The 26,399-nt window shown below is 32.5% G+C and overlaps 3 protein-coding genes across 5 annotated transcripts; all 3 read left to right on the top strand.

Annotated features, from left to right (window-relative positions):
• The first annotated feature begins 2,098 nt into the window (after positions 1-2,098).
• Positions 2,099-4,621, top strand: LOC105166287 (S-type anion channel SLAH4). Its single transcript, XM_011085594.3, has 2 exons — positions 2,099-3,173; positions 4,029-4,621. Exons 1-2 carry the CDS (start codon positions 2,319-2,321, stop codon positions 4,329-4,331), a joined length of 1,158 nt encoding a protein of 385 aa, XP_011083896.2. The 5' UTR covers positions 2,099-2,318; the 3' UTR covers positions 4,332-4,621.
• Positions 4,622-13,555: 8,934 nt separating this feature from the next.
• On the top strand, positions 13,556-15,929 carry AP3 (K-box region and MADS-box transcription factor family protein). Its single transcript, XM_011085338.3, has 7 exons — positions 13,556-13,833; positions 13,970-14,036; positions 14,125-14,186; positions 14,312-14,411; positions 15,234-15,275; positions 15,367-15,411; positions 15,576-15,929. Exons 1-7 carry the CDS (start codon positions 13,646-13,648, stop codon positions 15,768-15,770), a joined length of 699 nt encoding a protein of 232 aa, XP_011083640.2. The 5' UTR covers positions 13,556-13,645; the 3' UTR covers positions 15,771-15,929.
• Positions 15,930-18,301: 2,372 nt separating this feature from the next.
• Positions 18,302-24,898, top strand: EMB1967 (Forkhead-associated (FHA) domain-containing protein). 3 transcript variants are annotated; one of them, XM_020695481.2, is made up of 8 exons: positions 18,302-18,483; positions 19,015-19,130; positions 20,089-22,116; positions 22,202-22,256; positions 22,710-22,858; positions 23,639-23,725; positions 24,167-24,295; positions 24,484-24,898. In XM_020695481.2, exons 3-8 carry the CDS (start codon positions 20,221-20,223, stop codon positions 24,592-24,594), a joined length of 2,427 nt encoding a protein of 808 aa, XP_020551140.1. In that variant the 5' UTR covers positions 18,302-18,483; positions 19,015-19,130; positions 20,089-20,220; the 3' UTR covers positions 24,595-24,898. The 3 variants fall into 3 exon arrangements, with proteins under 3 accessions (XP_020551140.1, XP_088739030.1, XP_011083641.1); XM_088882904.1 differs by lacking the exon at positions 19,015-19,130 and adding an exon at positions 19,713-19,766; XM_011085339.3 differs by lacking the exon at positions 19,015-19,130.
• The last annotated feature ends 1,501 nt before the right edge of the window (positions 24,899-26,399 follow it).

Genomic DNA, 26,399 nt, shown 5'->3' on the forward strand with positions numbered 1-26,399 from the left:
AGCTTTTAGCCTATTCTGAAAATAAAAGAATTTTTTTTTAGACTTTTTAAAACATAGGAGAGTTTTATGCATTTTATCCTATTTCTTATGGTAAAACATGAATAAGTGTGAATTGAAAACGTAAACGGCCTCTAAATTCATTGAAAATAAATATTTGGATATGAAGAAATAACAAGTACTGTTGCAATCAATTAATTATTTATATATAACAAAAAATTAGTAAGTCAAAAAGATTCTTCTAAATTTTAACTCTTTGGTTACCTATAAATAAAAAATAATTAATTTTCTCGTAAGTACAAAAAGATTAGCTGGATTATCAAAAATATTGACTTGATATTCTTTGGGATTAACTGTAAACCAAAACATAAAGATTCACTGTTTTATAATTAATTGGGATAATTATAATTACATCCCTTGATTTATGGTCTGTTTACACAAATTACTTATATCTTTTAGATAATTACACTTACACCAACCAAAATATTAATATCACTTATATAAACTACCCCGAAAAACTTTAACATCATTGCATAAATTACCCCTATTTTTTTGCTGCCAGCTGTAGTTTTTATTATTATACAAAAAAGAAGAGTGGTTTATGTAAATAGCCTATAGGTTGGGAGTGTAAATGTAACTACTCCTAATTAATTTTAGAAATATTATTAAAAATAAAAAAATCAAACTGGGCTTAGTTGTTTACAAAAGCCAAAAAGCCCATATCTATTCATGGGCCCATGAGCCCATGCCGAATTAAATTTTGTGAGGTATTCCCATGGCCAATGGGCCTTTGGCCCAATATATGAGATAAAAGGGTAGGGCATATGGCCCACCCACACCAGCAAACTGAAAAAAACAAAATGTTTAACGTTGTCATATTCATAGGTAGATTAAGACAGGAAAGCTTTGGACCCAACACAAGCAATTGATTTTAGGTATTTGATTATTTGAATGATAGAATAAATTTAAATTAAATATATAATAAAAAAAAGCTCGAAATTAATTATTAGTTGTTTATTTTGGTGTTTACTTTGTAAATTCATTTTCAAATTTGTTTGGCCTCCTATCTTCAAGATTTCTCCAAAATAAAATTAGAAAAAAAAATGCAATTTAATCTCCTATGTTATTGTAACTGTACAAATTATTTCTCTATAAAAAAAATTAATAATTTATCCGTTGTGTTTCTAAAATACATCAATTTACCTTCAAGGTTTAATTGTTATTTTTTTTTTATTATAGGGGTAAATTGCAATAAATCAAAAAATATATATATATGAAAACCCAACTCAACAAAGAAGAAGCTTAGAAATGATAATAGCAAAGTGCGTGTTTTTGGAGGTTACTTTTTCACCTTCTGACACGATTTCGGACAAACCCAGAATTGATGTGGAGAAGGAAGCCACATTTTACATTCAGATCAGGCAGTAAGTACTATTGACTTTGAATATTTTTTAATCTGGGAATATATTCTTGAAATATCCAAAATATATGTTTCATTTACATCAAATGAGATCGAAAATGAATTTAGATTTTATATTTTTAATATTACACAAAGCCTGCATGTCAAATATATAAATAATTATTTAAAAGATACTACACTTTTCACACATATTATTTTAAATAAAAAAAAAGTATAACTTAGAATATTTTCAAACTAATATATGTGTGAAGTGTGTGTAAATTTTTGATAGAAGCATTTTATAATTTAAATATATAAATATATATATACATAGTATGTAATTGCACCAATTTCATGAGAGATTACTGCAATTAATCATTTGTATTCCAAAAATATTTCATTTACATCAAATTAGATCATGAAAGTGAAATGATTATTACGTTTATTCTTTTATTTTTATTTTTTCATATATTATATTTTGAATATTACACAAAACGTGCATGTCAAATATATAATTATTTATTTAAACACAATTCACACATATATTTTTTAAAAATTAATTAAAATATTTTTAAATATATATGTGTGAAGTGTGTAAATACTTTTTAAATTAATATTCATATATTTGCAAATTGCATCTGATGCTCCGCTGTTCGAGGGTCTAACCAGCCAAATTCACCTGCAAATTGAGCATTCTTAATTTATTAATCAATTCCAACTACCAAACAAAAAGCACGCTTTATTTATTTATTTTTGAACAATAAGCACGCTTTATATATACAACAAACGTTTCTCCCATCTTCACTTCTCTCACTAGATAGACTCAAAAATAGGCTTCCTTTGTGAATTGCTTGACTCAAACACAAATCAGAAACCAATCCCTCAAAACTTGAACATTTCAATCTCATCACCCCTCAAAATTATGGAAATTCAAACTTCTCTCCCCAAACACAGTCCTCCTCCGCCAATTGAGCAAACGGTCGTCTCAAAATTGGTCGCAGAACGTACCAAACACTTAGTCCCGTTGATCTTAACCAGAATCCATGCGGGTTATTTTAGAATAACGCTTTCTCTAGGGTGGCAAGCGTTATTGTGGAAAATCCTACTTCAACCCACTCAAGATTCGAAAATTGCAATTCGAGCCCCAAAAGTTTTCTACTCTACCATTTTGACCATCATATGGTCGTTTTCTCTAGTCATACTCATCCTCCTCTCGCTTCTCTACTCCCTCAAATGCATCTTCCGCTTCAGCATGATAAAGGCGGAGTTCATGCACCACGTCGGGGTGAATTACCTTTTTGCCCCTTGGATCTCCTGGCTCCTGATCCTCGAATCCGCGCCATTCGTCACACCAAAGCACGTTTCTTTCGTGATCCTGTGGTGGATTTTCGCGATTCCGGTTATAATCCTGGACGTGAAGATCTACGGCCAGTGGTTCACCAAGGGTAAAAGGTTCTTAACCGCCGTGGCTAACCCAGCGAGCCAGCTCTCCGTCGTCGGGAACCTGGTCGGCGCTCGAGCCGCGGCTAAGATGGAGTGGCGCGAAGTTTCGGTCTTCCTCTTCTCCCTGGGGATGGTGCATTACCTGGTGCTCTTCGTGACTCTCTATCAGCGCCTCTCCGGCGGCGACCGACTTCCGGCGATGCTGCGGCCGGTTTTCTTCCTTTTCTTTGCGGCGCCGAGCGTGGCGAGCCTGGCGTGGTACTCCATTTCCGGAAGCTTCGATACGCCGTCGAAGATGCTCTTTTTCCTCTCACTTTTTCTCTTTGCGTCGCTGGTAAGGGATTTTTTCCGTTGAAATATTTAATTTTAGGGCTCCGAAATTGACTTGTTTGGAGCATTGTATTGGTTAAGAAGCCGTAACAAATCCGCTTTCTTATTAATTACGGACAAAACTATCCAACGTCGCCTTCACGAGATTGATTAATTATTTTCTAATTCAGTGGGTTTAAATTAATGATTCTTAATTACGTTTGCATGTGCATTTGATATGAGACAATGAGACATGTACGTAGGAGGGGAAATTCCAATTCAAATTGAGTTTGGATGAATTTAAACTAATTATATGGTAGTATAATTCATTTATTGCATGATTGATGTACAGTTCATGAAAAGTTGTCAACAAATGATACGTGTATTGCACTTACTCCGTGATTGATTTAATTCGATAGAAACTTGATTTGGATAAGAATTTATTGTTTTCGTGAATTAATTTTAAATGAAAATGCAGTATTAGTAATTTTGATTTAATTACTAGCACGAGAACTATGACCTGATTGGTTTTTACTCAAAACTCCGTTTATTTTCTATTCTGTTTTAAATGTATATTAAATAAAATAGAAGATAATCGCAAAAAATTGAAATGCTACCTAATTGCAACGAGATCGACCCTACTTTATTGGTAAGGTTGTGAGCTTGAATCTCGTGAATATGAGTGTATGTCTATTTTTATAATTATAATTTGTGGTTATTTTGTACGTCTGAACATATTTGTTAATTTGAATTATTATGTACTAAAACAGTTTTAAATTTTAAATGTACTGAATGATGTAATAAATCTTGTACACACACTTACCCTAATTCTCAAATTTGCCGGTGATTTTATTTTATTTATTTATTTATTTTCCTACAGATTTGCAGGCCAGCACTTTTCAGGAAAGCAATGAGAAGGTTCAACATAGCATGGTGGGCATATTCGTACCCGATAACACTGCTGGCTCTGGCATCAGCAAGATACGAGCAGGAAGTCCAAGGTGGAGTGTCTCGTGCAATAAGGCTACTGCTGTCGGGGTTGTCTGTTTTGGTCCTACTTGGTCTGCTGCTGCTTACTGCTTTCAACCCTAAATTGCTACTGCCAGATAATGATCCCATTCTTCTCACCACTCTTCCGCCCTCTGCTTCCAACTCTCATTCTCCCACCGCACCCCTATGCTGACTATGTGGTCTAATGAGGGTCCATTCCCAAAGAGAATTAAAAGAGTGGGGCAAAAAGGGAAAAGTTAGGTCGGGATACACAAAAAATTTTAACTCCAGACTTATCAGATTTAAATTAATTATATGATTTGTATAATATACTTATCATATAATTAATTGATAGTTCAAGAAAAATGATAAATCACACGATAAATATATTATATAATTAATTTAATTCAATCAAATCTGATTTGAGTAAGAATTTTTTTTTAAATTAATGATTTCCCAATAATATATATATATATACATTCATATTTAATATTGTTAGTAATGTCGTATTAATATTTTAGTATATGATTAGTTATATTATTATGCATTTTGGGCACAGTCTTGCCGTTTGCATTCGGGTTCATTGTTGATACTAGGGATTAAAATAAACTCGATACATGTGCATGCTCTAAATTTTTGTTATATTTATTTAATTAAATTAAACACAACAAAAATAAAACGAATATATGATCAAAATTGATAATATGAATTAACTTTAAATTTGCATAAATATAATTTTAATGATAGAATTAACTGGTTCAAGAAATGAATAATTTGTGAAAAAAAATAAACATATTTGAGAGTATTTTAGTTCATGCACAATTTGCCAAATAGCAGATATAAATTATAGTAAACTACAATAAGTTTTGATGAAATTTATTATAATTGCAAATATCTTTACTTTTTTAAAATTACAAATACTTTAATCAATTTCTTCTTGTGACAGCTCATTGTAGAGGGTATTTATAAATTTTTAAACAATGAAAAATATTTGTCATTAAGCCAAACCTCTGGAAATTTATTAATTTACCCTTTAAATTATTCTATTCTTGCAATTGATTTTTCATCTCAACCAGTCTTTAGATACTTACTAATTTAATTCATTGATCCTCCCAAAATTCAAAATAACTCATAATTATGGGAGGAGACAAGTACATCCAATTTACTACATCAATTATTTGATTTATTCCTAAAGTACACCACATTTAATAGGACCAAAATTAATTAATTGCATATTAACAAAACAAACAAATAAATAAAAAAAATTACATTGACGCCAGCTGAGAAAAAAGTAAGTGAAACTACCCATGTGAATATTTCCAATTAATAATTACACGCGCGACATATTGCATTTTGTTCTTGGATTTAATTGCAGTGGTGTCAGAAAATAAATTAGCAGAAAATATGAAGAGTAGGGACACCAACACCGCAATATTTCAAAAAAATTTAATCTAAATTGGGTTTAACAGAATTTGAATAAATTATATAAAAAAATATAATAAAATTATCGTGTAATTGATGTATAATTTAGAAAAAGGCGATCAATCATATTACAAGTTTATTACATTTTGATAGAGTATACCATACTTACCTTGAAAATGACATAAATATTCCTAAAAATTGATATCTATTACGTAATTATAGTAAAGATTCTCGCATTGTCAATCCGGTAGGGTCACTAACCGTGACCTGACTCAGAGACCCATGGAGGTCCAGGCCGGATCGCGAGATGACCCACTCCAGTGCCCCGAACCCTCGACCCAACTCAGAGAACCCATTGTTGGGGACCGTTGATTTGCCTGATCTATCAGATAGGATCTTGACACGTGGCATCATGTAAGTAAACCTCTTTAGACAAGTAGATGGACCCATTCAAACATTATAAATACCCCAGATTCAGTTCATTTATGGTAAGACATTTATTAAACTGACAATCCACTTTAGATTGCTTTTTTTTAGCTCGCATTTATACATTTTCTTCTATCTCGAACTCTTTCACTGAGTTAGACATTGGAGGGTCTTAGTTAGGGACCTCCTAGTAAGCCTAACGATCTGCTCTCTTCTCTCATGTCCCAAACCTTTCCGAGAACGCAGGTAGTTGAGAACCTGCGACTTCGAATCATTCGGGAGATGGTTGACGACCTGCAATCCCGGATCATTCGCAAGATAGCTGACGACTTGCGTTCCTATATCACATTTATTATGTGATAGATTTGATTCATTCATATATAATTTGGGTAAGAAATGTCCCATTTGCTGCATTATATCTATACTAATATAAAAAAAGGTACAATTTTTTTTTTGACTCACAAATAATGTTTTGATACTACGTCGACATTATTTTTTGTATTGTATCGATAATACATTTAGATTAATTCTTTTATTTATAAAATATAATCAATTTATTTATATATTTTATTTTTATTTATAATATATTTTAAGATATAAAAATCTATATGTTATATCCACATATGAAACAGGCAATGCTAGTTAATTAGAATGATATTAAAACAAGTCTAGAATTTTGGCTACTTATTGTGGGTGGGGTAGCCACTGGCACTGTGCATACGTGGTTGTACATTTACTTTGAGGGCTTGAAGAGTTGTACGTGGTCCAGGTACAGCCAATCTGGTAGCTGGAAAAGAAGTAGGCAAATTGAATTCTGTTAGCACTGGAATTAAACCAAAAATTCATTCACTGCTATTAAGTGGAGGAATTTAATTTAGTTCGATATTCATATTGTTGCTCGAAATAAATTTCTTAGCTGCTACTTATATATATTAATTAATATATAGTTGAGCCAGTCCTTTTGAAAAAATAATTACATTTAGACCCTCTATAAATATAAAAATATACTTTTTTCCCAAAAAAAATTGATATTACAATTGCATTCCATTCGAGAATTTTTTAATTACAATTATACCCCTTTCGTTGAGGTTTAAATGAAATATATCAATATAGGCAAAAAAAAGTATATAATTTTTTATAATTCTACGCCTCATTCATCATTTCGTATCAATTATTAAGAAAAATTACAGTTTTCGTCCTATAACTTGGGAGTGAAATTTAGTTTTTTAACTTTTGAAAATGTGACAATTTTGATCCTATCTGACTGAAAAGTCCTAATTCTTTATGTGTTTGACACATGTGTTTTGTCGACTAAAAGGGACCAAAATTATTAATTTTCTAAAGTTATAGGACTAGATTACAAAAATTAATTTGTATAAGACAAAAATTGCCACCCTCTAAGTTTCAGAAAGAACAAACTGCAATTTTTTCATATTTTTAGTCAATTTGTTCAACACTGTCTTTAGCACACACCCCATGCTAGGAGTATGTTGATATAGGGTGCTTGAAAATTATATTTTTTTATTCTATTTTTTTGAATTATGAACTTTATTTATTTATTTTTTATAATGGGAGTAAAAAAATATGTGAATATTTAATAAAATTTAATATTTTATAATTTTATTTGTTTAGCACTATCCTCGACAAATTCCTTGCCGGGTGATGTTGATTATGAAGATTGAAAAATAAATTTTTAAAACTCCGAATTTTTCTACGAGGGGTAACAAATAGTGAACTTTCAATTCAAAAGTATGAGTTTCTTAATCTATTTGTTCAGTGCTGCCCTCATCACACCCATGCTACGGTATGTATATCACCGTTGCTTGAAAATTATATTTTTGTGGCTCTAATTTTTTGCAGTATGGACTTTATTCACTTATTTCTCTAAGAGGAGTTAAAAAATAGGTGAATTTTTAATTAAAAAAATAATATTTTTATAGTCTACTTATTTAGCACAACCTCGTCATTTAAGGCTCTAATTTTCAATTATAGACGTTATTATTATTATTTTTTTCTGTGAGGAGTAAAAGATGGTGGAATATTTGACAAAAAATACGATTGTTCAGGAAAAAAATGTTCTGTTTACTTTGAAATTATTTCTTAATATAGAATTATTGATGTACTGCGTATTGAATTTTGTAATAATTTTATATTGATTGATTTATAAATATTGGTTTTTTTTTTAAAAGGCTATTAATTTCAGTGATCCATATTAAATATTGTGAGGTGACTGGCGAAGCATTATCTATCGTCAAATTTTAAATTAATAAATGAATTAGCCTTACATATAAAGACAGAAAATCAAAATGATTTCTATAAGTAAATAATTAAACAGTAATTAGGCAGCCATAATTTTGACTTAAAACTAGATTACGAAGGTATCATTTTCAGACACTCGTGTACAGTTAAAGACAGCTCACCCAAAATAACCTAGAAAAAGAGATGTCGCTGTCCCGGTTGGTATTACACGCTTTATTGTCATATATGAATATGTTGTCATCGCCCAGTAGCACGATTTGTGGAATGGATTCTCTGTTTGCGAAAATAATTATTAAAAAATCATGTACGACGAAACTGTACGGTAGTTTGAATTAAAGTAATAATTAAGGGATAACAATTGGAATTTTCTCATTTATCTATACTAGCATATAAAATAATGTCTTTTTGTATCACTGACGACGGTTATAACATCGCAACATTAATTTTATTGTTACGTCGGTAATTCCTACATCGGTAAAAATCTAGATTATCCATCATGGAAATTATTCTTGTCATGGCTATTAGCCATGATAAACGTTTTAATCATACTTGCAAAATCAAGACCAACAAGTGTTGCATGGCTGTGGTAGATAATTGTATGTTACGACTATTTAATTTTAACCATGATAAGTAACTATGATTAAATCATAAACTTTTTTAGTGGTATCATGTCGTTTTCGATTATTTTACCAATAAAAAAAGAGTTTATTATGCCAAGCACCTAACATCTGATAAGATGTGAAAATATTTTATAAATTTTAATGTTTTATTTTATCAAAACGCTTGACAAGATTATTTTAAAATAAAATCTAACATCTTATAAGCTCCTGTAAAATATCTTATAAGATGTAGCAGATTATAAGGTGATTTAAAAAAAATTAGCCAAACACCCTCTTAGTAATGTCTGCTAGTTTGGGCGAAAGATTGATGAAATTTAATGGATAAATTATTATTTAAATAAATGCAGCTCGAGCCGAAAATCAAATATCTTACGCATATTCAATATCACTGAAAAAATATAGATTATTTTATACACTATAAATCACTATGATTTAAAATCATAATAAATCCATGATAGTTAATTTGCACAAATAAAATCGTTACAAAAACTTAAATTTTGGCCATTATTAATCAGCATTTGTCATAATATGCTAAAATATTTGGGATAATTACAATGTTATTTCATTATATTTGATGTAATTATATCTAGATTTTTTTTATAGTTTAGAAAATTATATTAATGCCCATGACGATTCTTTATGTCTAATAAATAGATTTATTCTTTAGTTACAATTTATCGAATTTGCTAATATTAGCGACAAAATTAAATGAAAATTTATATTTACCCTCGATTGCCTTATTACTAACTTATTGCAGGTCAAACAACCCTCTTCCAACCAAACTACTTTTATAAATTTGAAGATATACCGCTTCACTTGCCTTAACCTATAAAGATATATAGGAGTAGTTTGATCAGAGAAACTATTTGTTTAACATGCAATAAGCCAGATGATGGTAAGCATAGACTTCTATTCAATTTCTTTCTTTTTTTTTTTAATTTTTTTAAATGAATGGATAGATATATTTGTTAGACGGAAACAAATGATATGAGTACTAAAGACAATTTTTCAAAGGGTAAATTACAATGATCTCTCCGAGGTTTGGTATAATTACGAATACCCCATAGTTGTTTGAAGAATTATCAATACTCTCCTGATTTTAACGGCCGTAACAATTAGCCCAATCCATTATGTTTTCATCTATTATTATGGTGATCTGACCAAAATGCCCATGTGGATTAAAATTTATAATTTTATTAATTTTTTAATTTTTTTATGGATTAAGTGGGTAATTTTTTTAGAATCTTGAAAATTTTTACATCAACCTCGTTTGATTTTTTTATAAGTTTTCAATTTAAAAAATAAAAACTTACAGTAAAGGCAAAATTGACAATTTCATACCTTCATTCAAAAATTACATAATTTCATCAAACATTAAGGGGTATTTATAATTTTTTAAACAACGAGAGGGTATTCATAATTACGCAAAATCTCATAATAGCTCGTTATAATTTACCATTTTTCAAACTACAAAAAAATTTACAAACATTTATATCAAACCTCATAAGAAAACGGTATAATTATCCTAAAGAATAATGAATGAATGGACAACACCAGAAAATCAAAATTTATTTTTTGCATACATAATATAATAATAATAGTAATAGTTGATATCCAGCAAATTAATTTTATACTCAGACATGGCAAAGATTTTTATGGTACTGTGGAGCAGATATTTCAATTTATGTTTGAAGTGTAATGAAATGACATCTGATTTTGACCAAATTAGGTAAGAATTCTTTGACTTTGGCGTGCAAGCAACCATGTTTTACACTCTCTGTAGCTTAGCTGCTCATTACATTACACACTCCTCATTCTTAAATATTGTTATATTAATGACTTTTTTTATTAATTTTTAAGATAAACAAAAAGTTGTCTCATTTGAAATTTAAAATTTAAAATCCCTCTACTTTTTTTCTGAAATCCAAACTTCAAATATTTTGAATTAAATAAAGTTAATATTATAATTTAAATTTATATTAAATATTAGTATAAATAATAATAAAGATATATGGGATCATATTACTCATCCCCATATACATTATTTTGATACCCCTTTTATCTTTTAGTAATTACAGAAACACCCTTGAGGGCATTTCTGTCTTTGAAAAATTATATTAAAGTTCGATCGGACCAACATGAGTATTTTTTAATTTTAAAGGTTGTCAGAGGTGGTTTTTATAATTTTTTTTAAAAAACAGATGTGGTTTATATAAAAGAGTGTGTAGATAATTATTCCTAAATTAAATTAAATTATGTACATTTGGTGTGAAACTATAAAAAAGAAATTAATATGTAAGATTTTTCTAGTCAAGTGATTAATAATTTTGGAACAGTTCTGGAATAATATGGTATTTAGATTCACAATTTTAGTTATTGATTATAGTACTCCAGATTTAAAACTAATTATTATCATAGTTAAAGATATTTCTGTAGTAAATAATTGTTAACCATGATCATATTTGTCATGACTAAAAATCATGGGAAAAATATTTGCGACTTTGGCATAATGTAATCCCAATAGGGATTTTGAAAAAATGGACCAAAACGGTATAAAAAATTACATTTGCCCATGAAACACAGGTCCAACTTGCTCAATCACAACGCCAAACAAACACTGAATCAAAAACAAATTAGTTAATTGCCTACATAAAAATGAGTTAATTAAACTTAAACTTTCTCTAAAAATACGAAATTATACTTTCCCCCAAAAAATTCTAAAATTACACCTACATCCCTTCTGAAAATTCACTGTTTACATATGACTCCTTTTCATTAGGATTTGGATGAAAAATATTGATGTTGGCCCAAAAAATAACATAAATTTTTAATTTTGCCCATTATCTAACGATCTCGTGTAATAATTTTGTATTTATAAGGGAAATTTTTTAAGAATGTTAATCCCACTCCACACACATATACATATTATATTTATTCATTTATGAATACAAAAATATACCTAAAAATATTAAATAATGAACAAAATAAAAAACGTATGTAATTTTTTTTTGTTAGCGTTAACATTTTTCGTTCAAATTCTAACGAAAGTGTAGCATGTGTAAAGAAAGAATTTTCGAAAGAGTGCAAGTATAATTTCAAATTTTTTTAATGAAAAATATAATTCTATATTCTTTAAAAAAATTAAATGTAATTAACTAAAAAAAAAACGAAAATAATTTTCATATTGTTCAAAGAATATTTGACCAGTCGAAGTAGCCAATGGATAGTGTTTGCTATTGTACGTTATGCTTTGCGTGTCATGCCTAAAACTGCAGGTTGCATTTCTGCTTGCTACTATGCTACTTTTAACTTTGCGTATACCCACCTCCAACTCTCCTAATTTGCTCACATACCCTCTTCTACCAAAAATGTTTACATATGCATTCAGTCTGAAAATACCGAATATATTAATTAATTAGGCCTTACACATTTTAAAAAGAAATATTTTCTTAAATAAAAAATACGTGATGTACAATTCCGACTGATTTATCATAAATTGAATTTAGTCAAATTATAGACGAGTATGGAAAATACAAAGGTAAATTATAGTGATAATTCCCGAAGCTAGATTCAATTATATAAACAATCGTGTCTTTTATAAAATTACAAATAATTTTCTTAAGATTGTAGTTATAATTTATGTTTGCAACTCTCTCGAAGCAAAAAATTTACGCCAGCGTTCCCCAGGATTATCAGTTATATCTATTCTCGTCATGGAGTGTATTTGTATTTTTTAATAGATATTGATGATTTGTGTATATTAAACAAACTTTGAAAGTGTTGATATAATTTACACAACATATAAAAAGTGGTAATTGTGAGACACAAGATTCATGTGTTTCAGAAATTCCTTCTGTGTTCATAATTGTGCTAAATTATTTTAAAACTGTAATTTGTCCCTAGTAAAAGTTAAACTTGGATAATTGAATTCACAGTAGTTGATTTTGAATGTAACATTAAGGAGGGATAATTACATTTACACCTTTTGATTTTTGATTTATTTATACAAATCATCCATGACTTTTGCGTAATTACATAAACCACCGATGATAGCAAAAAAATATGATAGTTTGTGTAATATTGTTGATGTTTTTAGAGATGTATATATATGTAATTTTTTTTTAAGAGCAATTTTTACAAATGATATTGAAGTTTTTGATGTGTGTTATAAATTTTAAAAAATAAGAATAATTTATAAATAAATAAAAAAAATCAGAAAGGTAGATATGATTATGTGTGTTAAAAATTTAAAATAGGATCCATGAAAAGAAAAAAGAGGATGTTAGAAAAAGGAATCGCAATAGGAATAGGGCAGCAGGCAGCTATGAGGATCTTAGGCTTGAACTCTGACAGGAACCCAACACACACACACACACACAATCAAGGAAGGTTTAAAATCTTAAGCAGATTTTGGTTAAGTAATCCAGAGGGGGGGATTCTCTCTCTCTCTCTGTGTGTGTGTCTTCTTCTTGTTCACTGTAATAGTCAAACTACTGAGGATCCCATGAATGAGGGAATGGGATGGATGAGCAATTTTTGAGGGTTGGAGTTTGATGGGTGCAGTGGTGGTGACAGATAACAAGAAATGACTGATTCTTAAATTGCTTTATCAACCCCTGCAAACCCTTTTACACGCATTTGGAAACTATTTCCGTTTATGGAAAGTGATGGTCCCTCCACCTCTTTATGATCCAACCCCCTCTCTCACCTCTTTATCTCTCTTCGCCCCTCACAATCTCATCGCCATTTTTCAAGACTCGAAAAGTAGAGAGAGATAGAGATGGCCCGTGGGAAGATCCAGATCAAGAAAATAGAGAACCAAACCAACAGGCAGGTGACTTACTCCAAGAGAAGAAATGGGCTGTTCAAGAAAGCTCATGAACTCACTGTTCTTTGCGATGCTAGGGTTTCCATCATCATGATTTCCAGTACTCAGAAGCTTCATGAGTACATCAGCCCTTCCACCACGTACGTACACACACACACACACACACACACATATATATATATCCCTCTCCTCTCTCTCTCTCTCTCTCTCTCTCTCTCTCAGAGACTCCGAGAGATTTATTATTGTTTTTGGGGTGTGTGTGTGTTGTTTTTGTAGGACAAAACAGGTGTTTGATCAGTACCAGAAGGCTGTTGCAGTTGATCTGTGGAGCTCACACTATGAGGTTAATTTGTTTCACTTCATTTTTTCCAATAAGTCGTCATCTGGTTATGCGTTTTTAGTTGCACAATATTGAGATTTGGATTGTGCAGAAAATGCAAGAGCACTTGAAGAAACTCAAGGATGTTAACAGGAACCTTAGGAGGGAGATTAGGTACATATATATATATATATCCTATATATTTTCAATTAATATTGCATAACTAATTATATATATATATATATATGTTCATTATTTTTTCTTTAATTTTAGTTTATACAAATTAATAAAATTTGTAGGCAAAGGATGGGAGAGAGCTTGAACGATCTGGGCTACGATCAAATGGTCAATCTTATTGAAGATATGGATAGCTCACTCAGGCTCATTCGCGAAAGAAAGGTCTTCCTCATTTTATCTGTTTTCTCGATATTATCGTTGTTATTATTATTTTATTAAGGACGTTCAAAAATCGGATAAATTACAACAAACTCACTTGATATTTATCATAATTATAAATACTCTCTTATTATTTAAAAAATTACAAATACCCTCCATGTAATGAATGATTGTCTAACAAGTCTCTCCTAGTAACAGCCTATTATAGGGAGGTAATTGTTAGACGGCCATTAATCCTACTAGTATTTGTAATTTTTCAGATTATGAAGAGTGTATTTGTAATTATTACAAATTTTAAGGGGGTTTATTATAATTTACCATAAAAAACTTTAGGATTTTCTATATATCTATAGTATTTTCCTTTCCTCTTGCCAAAATTGATAATTATTTGTGGTGATTTGGTTCTGCTTTTATTTGTGGTGACACTTTTATTCCCATAAAACTCAAAGTCACGTTTTCTTAGTCTCAAATAGCGTCATTTTAGTTTCAAAACCACAACGCACACGACTTTTTAGGATTAAAAATGCGTGATTATGATGGAACCAAAACAAGTTTGCCATTGTTTTACAAGACTAAAAAATCATTTTGCCCAAAATATAATACATTTTTCATTTAAATAGGTTATAATTTAGAAAAAAATGGTCAATCGCATAACAAATATTTCTTATAATATTCATTCAGTTTGATCACATTTAGTTTAAATAATTAATTAATTACAAAGTTAAATAAGGTGGTCGTTTTATTTTTGAAATTTTGGTTATTAATTAATATTTTTTCCATATTCACAAACCAAATCCTACTAATTAATTCTCTTATTCCACATAGTACAAAGTCATCGGCAACCAGATCGAAACCAGCAAGAAGAAGGTACAATTTTATTTTATTTTTCCTCCTTAATTATTATAATTTCATTCGAAAATATTTAAATTTTTTTACTCGTTCATTGATTAATTTGTAGTTGAGGAACGTCGAAGAAATACACAGAAACCTCGTGCTTGAACTCGTAAGAGTCTTTCTCCGGTCGATATTTCACTATATTTAATTATGAGCTTGAGTTTTATGAATACGAGTCTATATCTGCGCTCGACAATAATTTGTATTTATTTATTTTCTTTGAACACATTCTCTGATTATATCTGATTAATTAATTTTATTTTAATTTGGTAGGATGCAAGACAAGAGGATCCACACTACGGATTAGTTGAACACGACGGGGACTATAACTCAGTTCTTGGATTCCCACACGGGCCTCGTATAATTGCCCTACGCCTCCCGCCTAATCACCACCACCACCACCACCACCCTGGCCTTCACGGCGGGCGAGCCGCCTCAGACCTCACCACGTTTGCGTTGCTCGAGTAGAATTTAATTTTCTATCTCATGATTATGTGGAATAAATGTTTGGTAGTACTTTTGTGTGGAGTTCGGACAACTTATTAATGGAGAACATATGTGCGTGTATCTCCGTGCGAGAGTGTTAGAAAAACTATCTTTAATTCGATAAATATCTGTTGATTAAAATACTTTCTAGTATATCTATTTCTTAGGTAAAATGATAATTTCTTAATATTATTTAATTAATAGTATTTTGATTTATACACATTTAAAATTAATTCATATTATTTAGGAAAATATTCGTTCTGATCAATTTTTTATTTTATTAACTAATAAATATAATTAAATTTTAAATGGTTGGGTTATCTGGGCTGTTGGGTCTCTTAGTGCTGAGGCGCAAAGGCCTTTCAAATTTTCAGTGAGCATCCTAACTGGGCTCGCTCGGTGGACCCATCTCTTATCAGTTTGGGACGTGTTTGGTAAGCCATTTTTTATATACACCTAAATCTCCCACAGGAATTTGGGAAAAACATTTCAATGTCATAATTGATTCAAACTTGATGTGCTAGCAAATATTTACTTTCTATATATAAAAACTATGTTTCAGGTAAGTAAATCTAAATGAATTAATGAGCATTTGCACGTTCATTTAAAAGTAATCGATGAATATATAATATTCGTATTTTTTCAATCAGATCAATTTTTTTTTTATTATTTTAGATCAGAAAGATTATCTTTATGGACAGACAGAAAGAATGTGAGAATCGGGTCTGATTTGCAACGGGCTTCTTCAGTGCAATCCGTCTTTGATTATAGTTCGACAGAACAAATTCAGGTCAGAGAATCGTTGGACAAATTCCAATTACAGTATTTTAGTCGTTAAAACAGTAGGATCGATTTAAAAATTAAAAAAGTGTAATAAAAGCAAGAATTATATCATTTATATGAGAGTTGTGAATTTATAATTTAAATTCACTTGAATCAATCATATAAGATAAACCAAACGAGTACAGTCCATAAATTAGGGTTGTGAACGATATATGATATAAAACCAATAAATTTAAACCCGAACAAAATGAGACGGACCTCATATGAGTAAGGTCATAAACATGATCTTCCAAGGGTATTCTAGTCTTTTTTTCCTGATGAGCTAGTGGATCCCACATCCGTGATCCGACAGTGATGCAACCATCTCCAGCTGTGATTAGATTTTCTAATTTTGGAAGTGGAATTCCAGGCAGTAAAACCCCCCTCCCTCCACATGATTCCACAATTCAATAGTCAAATCAAAAGTACATAAATTCCACATCAAAAAGTGACTAATAAAAAACTTTCTTTAATTAATTCCACACATGCACACATGTTTAAATATATGGGAAAAATATATCATATAGTTAATATTTATTTCACACTAATAATTAATTATATGATTCATATTCTTTTATATATTTACAATGGATGCATATAACAAGAAATCCCATTTTTAAAAATCTTCTAAACTCCAAAATTTCGGACAAACTTTGATTTATGATAAAATATTTTTTTTCTCTAAGAATAATTTGCAATACAAATAATAATAATATATATGGAACCACTAATTAACTACTAATCATAATAAAAAAAATCTATTTTTTTAACTATCACATAATAGTTCGTATCTGATTCTGATATTGGGGTATCACTTAAAGGTCGTGAATTGATGAAAAGCCCCCACCGCTTTCCATTCATTACGAAACAAGTCAAGATTTCTACCCTTTTTCGTTTTAGTTGTTCTGATCCAATCCCAATTGGATCCATATTTCAGTATATATAGATTCACGATAACCATGCGATCAGTCTTAAATTAGTGGTTTACATGAAAAATACATAACTACGAAAATCTATAAATACCAACCTTCATGCTATGTACTCACTATCTTACTGACTCAGGCATCAAAATATGATAGTTGAGGTCTTCTTGGTGTGGTTCTTATAATTTTCTGTCTTGTACGACCTGTAATATTAAATTCTTAATTTTATTTTGAAAATAAAGTAATACTAGTCAATATTTGTTTTATGTATTTTTATTTAAAATCAAGCATAGAGTGGGAATAGGTATCACAATTTTTCTCAAATAGAAGTCAATCATCTTTAGACTTGAAACAAGTGTGTATTTCTTGAACAACAAGTATACTAAATATGCAAAAGTCAACATAGTTAACTGAAACATATTTTTCCTTTGCAGCCAATTACATTTCAGAAATTTATTCTTGGCCCAAAAATACAATAATCATATAATTAAAATATCAGTTCGAATCCAATTAATATATAATTTTGATTTAATGATTAAAATTTATAATATAATTATATGTACAAAGTAGGGAATTTATGAAATCAATTGCTCCACGTTTCTTGAATTCTTTTTTTTCCTTAAAGTTGGGGAAAAATGAAATATATAATAAATAAAAGAAAAGAAAACGTGGTGGTGTTCTGGTGTGGCGCCCCCACACCGAACCGGCCAAGTCCTTTTCCAAATATAAATTGGAATTAAGGTTTGTATGTGTCCGACCCCATGTCTCTCACTCCCCCACATTCTAGAGAGAGAAAGTATAAAATATATATATGTACTAGAAATTAAAGAAGAAACTGAAAGCGGCGCAAAACAAGAACAAGAAGAGTTGCAGAACACACAATGGGAGCTATGGCTCCGCCTCCTCATTGGATTCCTGAAGACGACGTTTTGCTTAAAAACGCCGTTGAGGTACAACTCATTGGACCACCTTTCTTGTTTTTGTTCCTTTTTCTGCTGATTTTCCCCCCACTTTCTTGAGCAAGTTTTGTGTTTTTTTTTTCGGTTTAATTTGCCCCCAATGGCGGGCTGTTGCTTTTCTTTCTGGGTTCAATTATTGACAGCCCGTGTTGGGTTTTGAATTAAATTTGAGTTCGTTTGGGAGGGAAGTGAGGGAAACGGGGTTCTTGTTTTCTGTAGTTGGAAGGGAGTTCCGTTCTTGTGAATTTCCTTTATAGTCAATGAGCGTTTATGGTATTTGATTTTAGGTGTTATACTTGTATGAAGTGTTTTGGTTGTTAATTTTGTGGTTTGACAGCTTTAATTTTTTATTCTTACATGGGGTTCGCGTGGCGAAGCTTTGATTTTCTGTTGTTGCATGGGGGTATTAGAAGTTCAAGGTCCGTGTGTGATTTTTTTGCTCATCAGGTTTCTGCAAATTCTGTGTTTGTGAATGTCTGAAGTACAAAATTTATGACCGGAGATTTTTCAAAATGTTGAAAGGGAATGGGATTGACATCATGATGAAGTGAAGGGCGGTGAAGTTAGTTGGCAAATGCATGGTGTCCTGAAACGTAACACAATGACAGGAAGTCTTTCGTTGCATAATTGCATTTCCAGTTATGGATTTACTGTATCCGTCATGTTAATGGCCACGTGTATGATCACGTGAATGTTGTTTAGTGTGTTTTAATGCATTACTATGTACTGTTCTGTCATCTGCCAAGTTGGAAGGTCGCTAATTATTAGAATGGATGCTTGAAATCCCGATTAATATAGATTTCCAGGATAGGAGGCATGAATTGCAATTGGCTAGAATTTCAAATGGGCCATTGTTAAGTTGAGAAGCCCTAAAATTGGACATAGTTTCGCGTATATACCAACTAGGGGGATGGCTGTGGTCAATCACTGCTGAATGATATGTTGAAGCGTCTCATGTCATATACAACAAACAGTGCGTCTTCTTTTGAATTCCATAAAATGGGTTATTGATACTAAATTTCATCAATCTAACCTAACTTCAGAATGCAAGAGAACCTATGACCAAAACTGAAAAGATAAATACAAATGGCGTGCTTGTTCCAGAACCTTGACTGCTTTGCTAATTGCATGACTCCAGTATCAATAAATACTTAACTGCACTCAAGGATCAAAAACCATGCCAGCAATGCTCTAATAGTTGCTTGTCACAATAAATGCAGAAAACTTTTGCAATGACTGTTGCTCAATATACTTCCAATTATTGGTTTTATGAGGTACGGTTATATTTACTGTTTGCTTTGGATCACAGAATAATTTGTATAATCCTTTTAATGCTTACCATCTGAGGAGTGTGAATGTTGTCAAGTAGTTTACAGTTTCTTTGAAAAGATTTTCAAATGAGTCAAATTTGGTTCGCAAGGACTACCTCCATTTTTTGTTTTGCACTGCTTAAACTGATGTATTCTGAAGAGATTGTTTGTTACTTCTCACTTTGTTAATCATGTTCTACTTTGTCCTTTCATGGCCCAAACATGGTTATGGGAATACCTCCGTACAAGAATCTTAACCTGAAGTTCATTTTTTTCTTTGCTGTAGGCTGGTGCTTCATTGGAATCTCTTGCTAAAGGTGCCGTGCAATTTTCTCGGAGATACAGTGTTCAGGAACTGCAAGATCGCTGGTATTCACTTCTCTATGATCCAGTTGTTTCTGAAGAGGCCTCAGCTCACATGATTGAGGTTGAGCGTTTTGCGTTCACGAATCAATCAAGACCTAATAAATCAGAAAGTGTAAAAGAGATAACATGCAGTTCAGGGAAGAGAAGAGCTGAAAGTATCCGGAAATGTTATTATTCTATGCGGAAAAGAATTTGTAACGAACCATTTGACATGATGGGTATTAATCTTCTTTCTGGGCCTAGTAATTCTAATTTTGGAGATGGTAATGAACTCTCATCTGCAGATTGCGGAATTGGTAATCTAGTTTCAAATAATTTGGGAATTCAAGGCGCAGACTTTAACATCAGGCATCGCCCCTTTTCTGAATTTGGGCCTCGTGCTGCCGAGTCCACTGGTGATGGTGTTACACCCTCTTTCAACACTGGTCAAAATCATGGCCAAGATCTTCACCTCGATGGGAAAAGTGTGTCTCACAACCTTTCTTATCCTTATGAAGAGGACATTTCTCTCACTAGGGAACAAAATGAGGTTCCTGGATTTGGCCAGTCAAAAGAATTGCCTCTCTGTAATTTGTTTGATGCTGAGGGTTTAGAGAATGAAGGTAATGCATGTTCAGAATTTGGAGGTCCGCCCTTCCATACATTTGGGTGTTCATCTCCTCTGCCTCAAATGCCAATTTGGAGTACTTCCGCAGATATTTCTGCCACACATCTGCCCATTGAACTTGGAGAGAAAGACCAAAATGCAGAAGAAACATTTATAATTCCCCAGGTTGGTGATGCAAATGAGACAGAAGCATTAAGATATAGTGGCACCCGCTCGAACTCCAACTTGAAAACTTCACTCTCTTGTGATAGCATGATTGATATGACTCCTAGCACAGAAGACTATTTTGCAGAATTGTCTAATACTTTGTTTGACTTTACGAATGAGGACGAGCTACTTTTCGTGGATACTGATGGAAAGGAAACTATAGACAAGTCCTATTTTGATGGTTTGAGTTCACTTTTGTTGGATTCTCCCAATCAGAGTGAGTTGCCTAATGTTGGTTTAGGTGAGGCTGCTGTAGCTACCGATGGACATTTTGTTGGAATAAGTGGTGGACATCCTGCGGAGGTAGATGACAAGTGTTCTCATGTTTGTTATCAGCATAAAGTTCCTGAAGTTCAAGTAGCATCTTCTGTGTCAGCTGTGAAAGGTTTTGGTCCTGAATATCGTAATGGAGTCATTTGTTGCACGTTAAATACCGAGGACCCAGAAATACCTAGCAATGATGATGTTTTTCTTCCTTTTAGATTTCCTTCACCGTCTAATTCCTCAGGGGGGTCCCACTGGGGTTTGCACGACCCAAGTTACCTTGTGTCCTCATCAGTTAAGGATTTCTCAAGTACTAGAAAACCAAATGGAGGACCTCCTACCATGAAAAACAGCCAAAAAGATCCATGTGTGCCTTCTCGTCTGATAGGATCATCACAGCTGTCAAATATGGGTTTAAAATATCCAATTGGAGATCATGGAGTTAAATTTGAGTTGCCTAAAAGTAGTATCCAGCAAGCAGCACTCAGAAATGTTAGAAATAGTGAATGCTCAAATCACATCACTTCAGCAAATACAAGTGCAAACAATTTCATTGGTGGAGGTCTTAAGGGAGGTGTCACGGAGATGGAGCGCGGAAAGAATCTTGATAACAAATCTATAGGTGCTAGCCTAGATAAGCATCTCCATGGTCCGGACATTCTTCAAGCTTTTCAAAAGAGTGCTACTGGCATTAGAAATGGCTATGATGCCAAAGCAGAAATTCCAAACAATGGATCATCAAATATTGACAGGAGTTGCCTAAACACACCTGTGCCGAAGCCAATTGAGACATCTCTGCCATCAGACCAGGAAGAGCTGTGGTCTGAGGATGATTTTGACGTGCCTTGTTTTTCTGATGTTGAAGCAATGGTAAAAGAAGCTGAAATCTTCATAATATCGGTGCTTTTGAGCTTTACTTGCATTAATTTCACCTCTGTTTGACCACTTCTTGCAGATCCTAGATATGGATTTGAGTCCAGATGAATTTGATTTGTACACCAATCCAGAAGGTAGTCCTCTGTTTTCTTAATTATGCTGAACGTTTGCTATTTGAAACTTGTATGCTAGAAACTGCTGCTGATCGGAGATTACAACATAGTGCCTCGCCTATACTCTAATTTGATAATATTTGTAGTTTCTGGATTGAATGCCAATTCTTAGGTTGATTTGACTTGTAGGACGGTGTAACAGTGTCTAGTAGTTCATCTGGAATGGCTTCATTCTAGGTTGCTTATAGAAAACTGATTTCTATAGTATTTACTCATTAATGTTGCTTATATTGCACCATTGCCTTTCCCCCCTTTGCCATCTGTCAACATTAGCAATTTCTTAATTTTAGGTGGAACAACTTGTCTCCGCAAATGGTGTTCTCCTAGTACTTAAAGCAACAGTTATTTCCATCGGTGGTGTAGAGCCTTTTCTAGAATTATGATTCTTACACTGCTATAATAAAAATATTGCAGTCCAGAGATATCAACATGAAGAAACTAAGAGAACAATCATAAGGCTGGAGCAGTCAGCTCATGCTTGCACGCAAAGAGCCATTGCTGCTCAAGGTGCACTTGCTGTTCTATGTGGCCGCTGCTCGAAACATTTTATAAAGAAACCTGAGGTATGTTACTGCCATATTGCCACCTCACCCCCCACTCCCTACCCCCCACCCAAATATACACGAGTGATGCTTGTTGAAGGTTTAAGTTCATTCAGAATTTTTCCATCAAATTGAAGAGATTCCTATCTTATCTGCTTGATGTCCTTTAGTATCTCATATTCAAGTCTACCTGGGTATTCTCAAGGTTGCTGTTAACTGAAGAAAATTTAACTTAAAATTTGTATTAATAAAATCGAGGTGTAGCCACCCTCAAAAGCCATATGAGCAACTTAAATTAAATAACTGAACATTGATTTCTTTCAAACTTCCTGTGATATATTAATCTAGGCCATCTCCTTCAGTTGTAACTCATAGCAGAAGGGGGTATGTATTGTCTGAAGATTAGAGCTTGCAGTTAACTTTAATATTATTGAGAAAAACTTGGCTCAGGTAATTTATACAGTTCTACGAGAGAGCTTGAATGAGGCTTGTTAATAGCTAAGCCAAGTTTGTGCAAGCTCAAGTCAACTTGAGCAATTATTCTCCATATATTCCCCATATTCTTGCAAACATAAAATTCTGCAGATTTAATTGACACATACTTGGCAACTCAGAGAAATCGTCCAAATCGTATTTTCTACTGTTTATGATATGATTGATCATGTTAGATGCCATTAATGTCATGTGCAGTCAATACGATTGCTTTTATTATTTGATAATATAAGTCTGGAGGACCTGGAGATACTCTGCATATGATTTCTGCTGAATGTCGTTTTTAAAATAAATTATTATGGTTTTCAGGTTTTACTAGGCAGGGCAACTGAAGATTTAAAAGTCGACATTGACTTGGGAAGAGAAAAACATGGTGGTAAAATTTCTCGACGACAGGTAACTTAACTCCTAGCTTATAGTTATGATTGCGAGTAGATTATTTGTTAGCATTTGAACTTTTTGCTGTTGGGCTATCCATATATAGCCTTCAGCAGCAAGGACCACGTCAAATGCTCTCCACAACTTTGTCATGGTCACGTGAGGGAGGAAGAAGGTTCCAAGGGCTTATTGCGATTGGGTTGTTTGCATTTGTTATCATCAAATTAGTCTTTAAAATTCAAAACATTCATTTGGTTCCAAGAAACATTGCATTTCGATTGGTTAGAATTTAAATTGGTGAAACCTGCATTTTTGGTTAATTTTATCTTCATCATTTTGTTCGTAGATAATTTTCATAGCTTGATAGACTGTTACAAATGTGTCTGCCATTCAAGATTAAAATTGATTTACTGCAGAGCAGCCTATATGCTTAACTCTATGTTTTCTTGTCCTTGTTAGGCTATTATCAAGATGGACATGTATGGAATGTTCCATTTGAAGAACCTGGGAAAAAGCTCAATTTATGTCAATGGCAAAGAAGTAGGAACTGGACAGAGGCTAAGCCTTACGTCAGGCTGTCTTATAGAGGTACTATATAAGAATTTCGCTTATGTTATATAGTTTTTCGTCTTATGAGGTGCATTGTTCTATCTGGAATATTGGGAATGAAACCCCCCCACCCCAAAAACTAAAAAAAAAGGAAAGAAAAAAGAAAAGGAACATTATGGTTGTACTGTCCACACTCCACAGATTAATGCAAACTTTGGAAATTTCAGGTGAGGGGATTGGCATTTGTATTTGAGACAAATCATAAACGTGTAAAGCAGTACGTGGATAGCATTGCAGAAGGAACCTCTTTGATGGAACACAAACCTAACAGGAGTTGAACAAGTCCGGTTGAAGTTGAGGAAGTTGCTACTTTTACCTCAGCACTTCCTCCAGTCAGTCATCTATGGCTTTGGTCGGTGTATGAACAGGGCCTCAGGAGTACGTTTTCCTTGTTTCAGTCTTAGGAAGACTAACATCTCTGTTCTTCTAACATCAATGTTTTCACTAGAAGACTACATCTATTTAGGCTAACTACATTTGTTCTTTTACTAGAAAGCTGCACAGTTTTAATTTTCTCATGCAACGGAATCCTACATACAAGTTTGACAATGGCATGATATGTATATATTTGATGTTTATGTAGCCAGGTAGAACTGCTGAACTATGAAATTCTTGCGTTAAGTTCTTAACAATGCTCGAGTTGAATCAAAATAACATTGCTTATGTGGATCTATACATCAATCATGTGATTCCCAATGTATCCAGACATCTTGGATGGACTGATGCAACGGCCTGTGAATTTGTCAACTGAAGTGTAGGGATTGGAGAGGCTGTGTCCGAATATCATGGTCTTGGATGGATTGATGATGCAAGAATAACACAATTATAGGTGCAAGAGATTCCTCCTACAGTCCACAGATTGAGGATGCTAATGTTTTTGTCAAATGGTATTCGGTAGTAAGATATTTTGGGACAGAAAATTCATTGAGATCTGTCGTCTGCTTCCTCCTCCTTCCCTATTTAATTCTTTTCTCCCCATCTCTGGAACATAACACACATCTTGAACAACTAAAACTACATTGAACTGAATTGAATGCATTAAAATGCAAAGTCACATGCTTTCCGATTTCCACATTAAGACCACATCTCACAATCTATTGATTTCCTACCAATGTATAAAATATAAATTGGCCTACTTTCAACAGCTTCTGTACTACGTCTTCCAGTACTAAATTAGAAAGTCGTTTTAGGTTTTCTCATCTGTTAATTTTATGGTATCAGACTACGGACATGGCAGATTAAGTACGTTCTCATAGAACAAGTTACATAATCGAATCCGATGGAAACATGAATCTGCTGATTCTGGTAGATTTATAACTTGATTATGTTGTAGAGTTGTAGTGATAACTATGGTTAAGTCAGACATCTCACAACAATGAGGATTATTGTGATTATGTCTAAAGAGAATTGTTATACTGATCGTCTTTATTTGTTGATTTTTAAAAAAGCCTAATTTGATAGAGTGGGCACATAGGGATTTGATTTGTACTAAAACCTCTGTATTAAATTTACAAGGAAGTACAAGATAGAACAGAACTGCAGTTGACCTCCAGATGTGTCATCAGAGACACAAGGAGAATCCTATGATGAGAGGAAGATAGTTTGCTTTTATTTTCAAAATTTCTTTTTTAATTCTATATTATTTTAAATTGTGAAATCAATTTTCTTTTTTTTTTTTTGACAATGAGAATGTGAAGTAATAAAGTTTTATAAAACATGACCTTGGTTTCCTAGAATAATCAACCTAGCTACAATATGAAATGTCCAACGCTGCACCCATTTGATTTTTTAGAGTGCCCGTGCATTGTAGGGTAGAACCATCAAGCCCCCAAATCCTAAAAGCAACAGATGACACCTCCTCGTGGGCATGCGATGTGATGGATGTCCCGTAGCGCAAAGTTTTGTTTATTTTGATTGAGTCTCATGAGTTTATTTTTTAAAAGAGATTATGTGCAATATTATCAACCCCTATGTGAGGGGTTTGGGGCATGCACATGCCTTCATTCATTGTGGTATATGATGCAATTAGTACTTCATGACGTAAAGCCAAGTAATGTGTGTCCTTAAAAATGCACTTTGATAA

Source organism: Sesamum indicum, linkage group LG7 (genome assembly GCF_026168435.1).
Source record: "Sesamum indicum cultivar Baizhima isolate 11 linkage group LG7, ASM2616843v1, whole genome shotgun sequence".
NCBI classification, from domain to species: Eukaryota; Viridiplantae; Streptophyta; class Magnoliopsida; order Lamiales; family Pedaliaceae; genus Sesamum; species Sesamum indicum.

Coding starts and splice junctions, on each gene's coding strand:
- LOC105166287 (XM_011085594.3), top strand. CDS start 2,319: ATGGAAATTCAAACTTCTCTCCCCAAACACAGTCCTCCTCCGCCAATT. Junction 3,174..4,028: donor TTTTTCTCTTTGCGTCGCTG/GTAAGGGATTTT, acceptor ATTTTCCTACAG/ATTTGCAGGCCAGCACTTTT.
- AP3 (XM_011085338.3), top strand. CDS start 13,646: ATGGCCCGTGGGAAGATCCAGATCAAGAAAATAGAGAACCAAACCAAC. Junction 14,037..14,124: donor TGTGGAGCTCACACTATGAG/GTTAATTTGTTT, acceptor TGGATTGTGCAG/AAAATGCAAGAGCACTTGAA. Junction 14,412..15,233: donor GGCTCATTCGCGAAAGAAAG/GTCTTCCTCATT, acceptor TATTCCACATAG/TACAAAGTCATCGGCAACCA.
- EMB1967 (XM_088882904.1), top strand. CDS start 18,415: ATGGGAGCTATGGCTCCGCCTCCTCATTGGATTCCTGAAGACGACGTT. Junction 19,767..20,088: donor CCAATTATTGGTTTTATGAG/GTACGGTTATAT, acceptor TCTTTGCTGTAG/GCTGGTGCTTCATTGGAATC. Junction 22,859..23,638: donor ATTTTATAAAGAAACCTGAG/GTATGTTACTGC, acceptor TATGGTTTTCAG/GTTTTACTAGGCAGGGCAAC.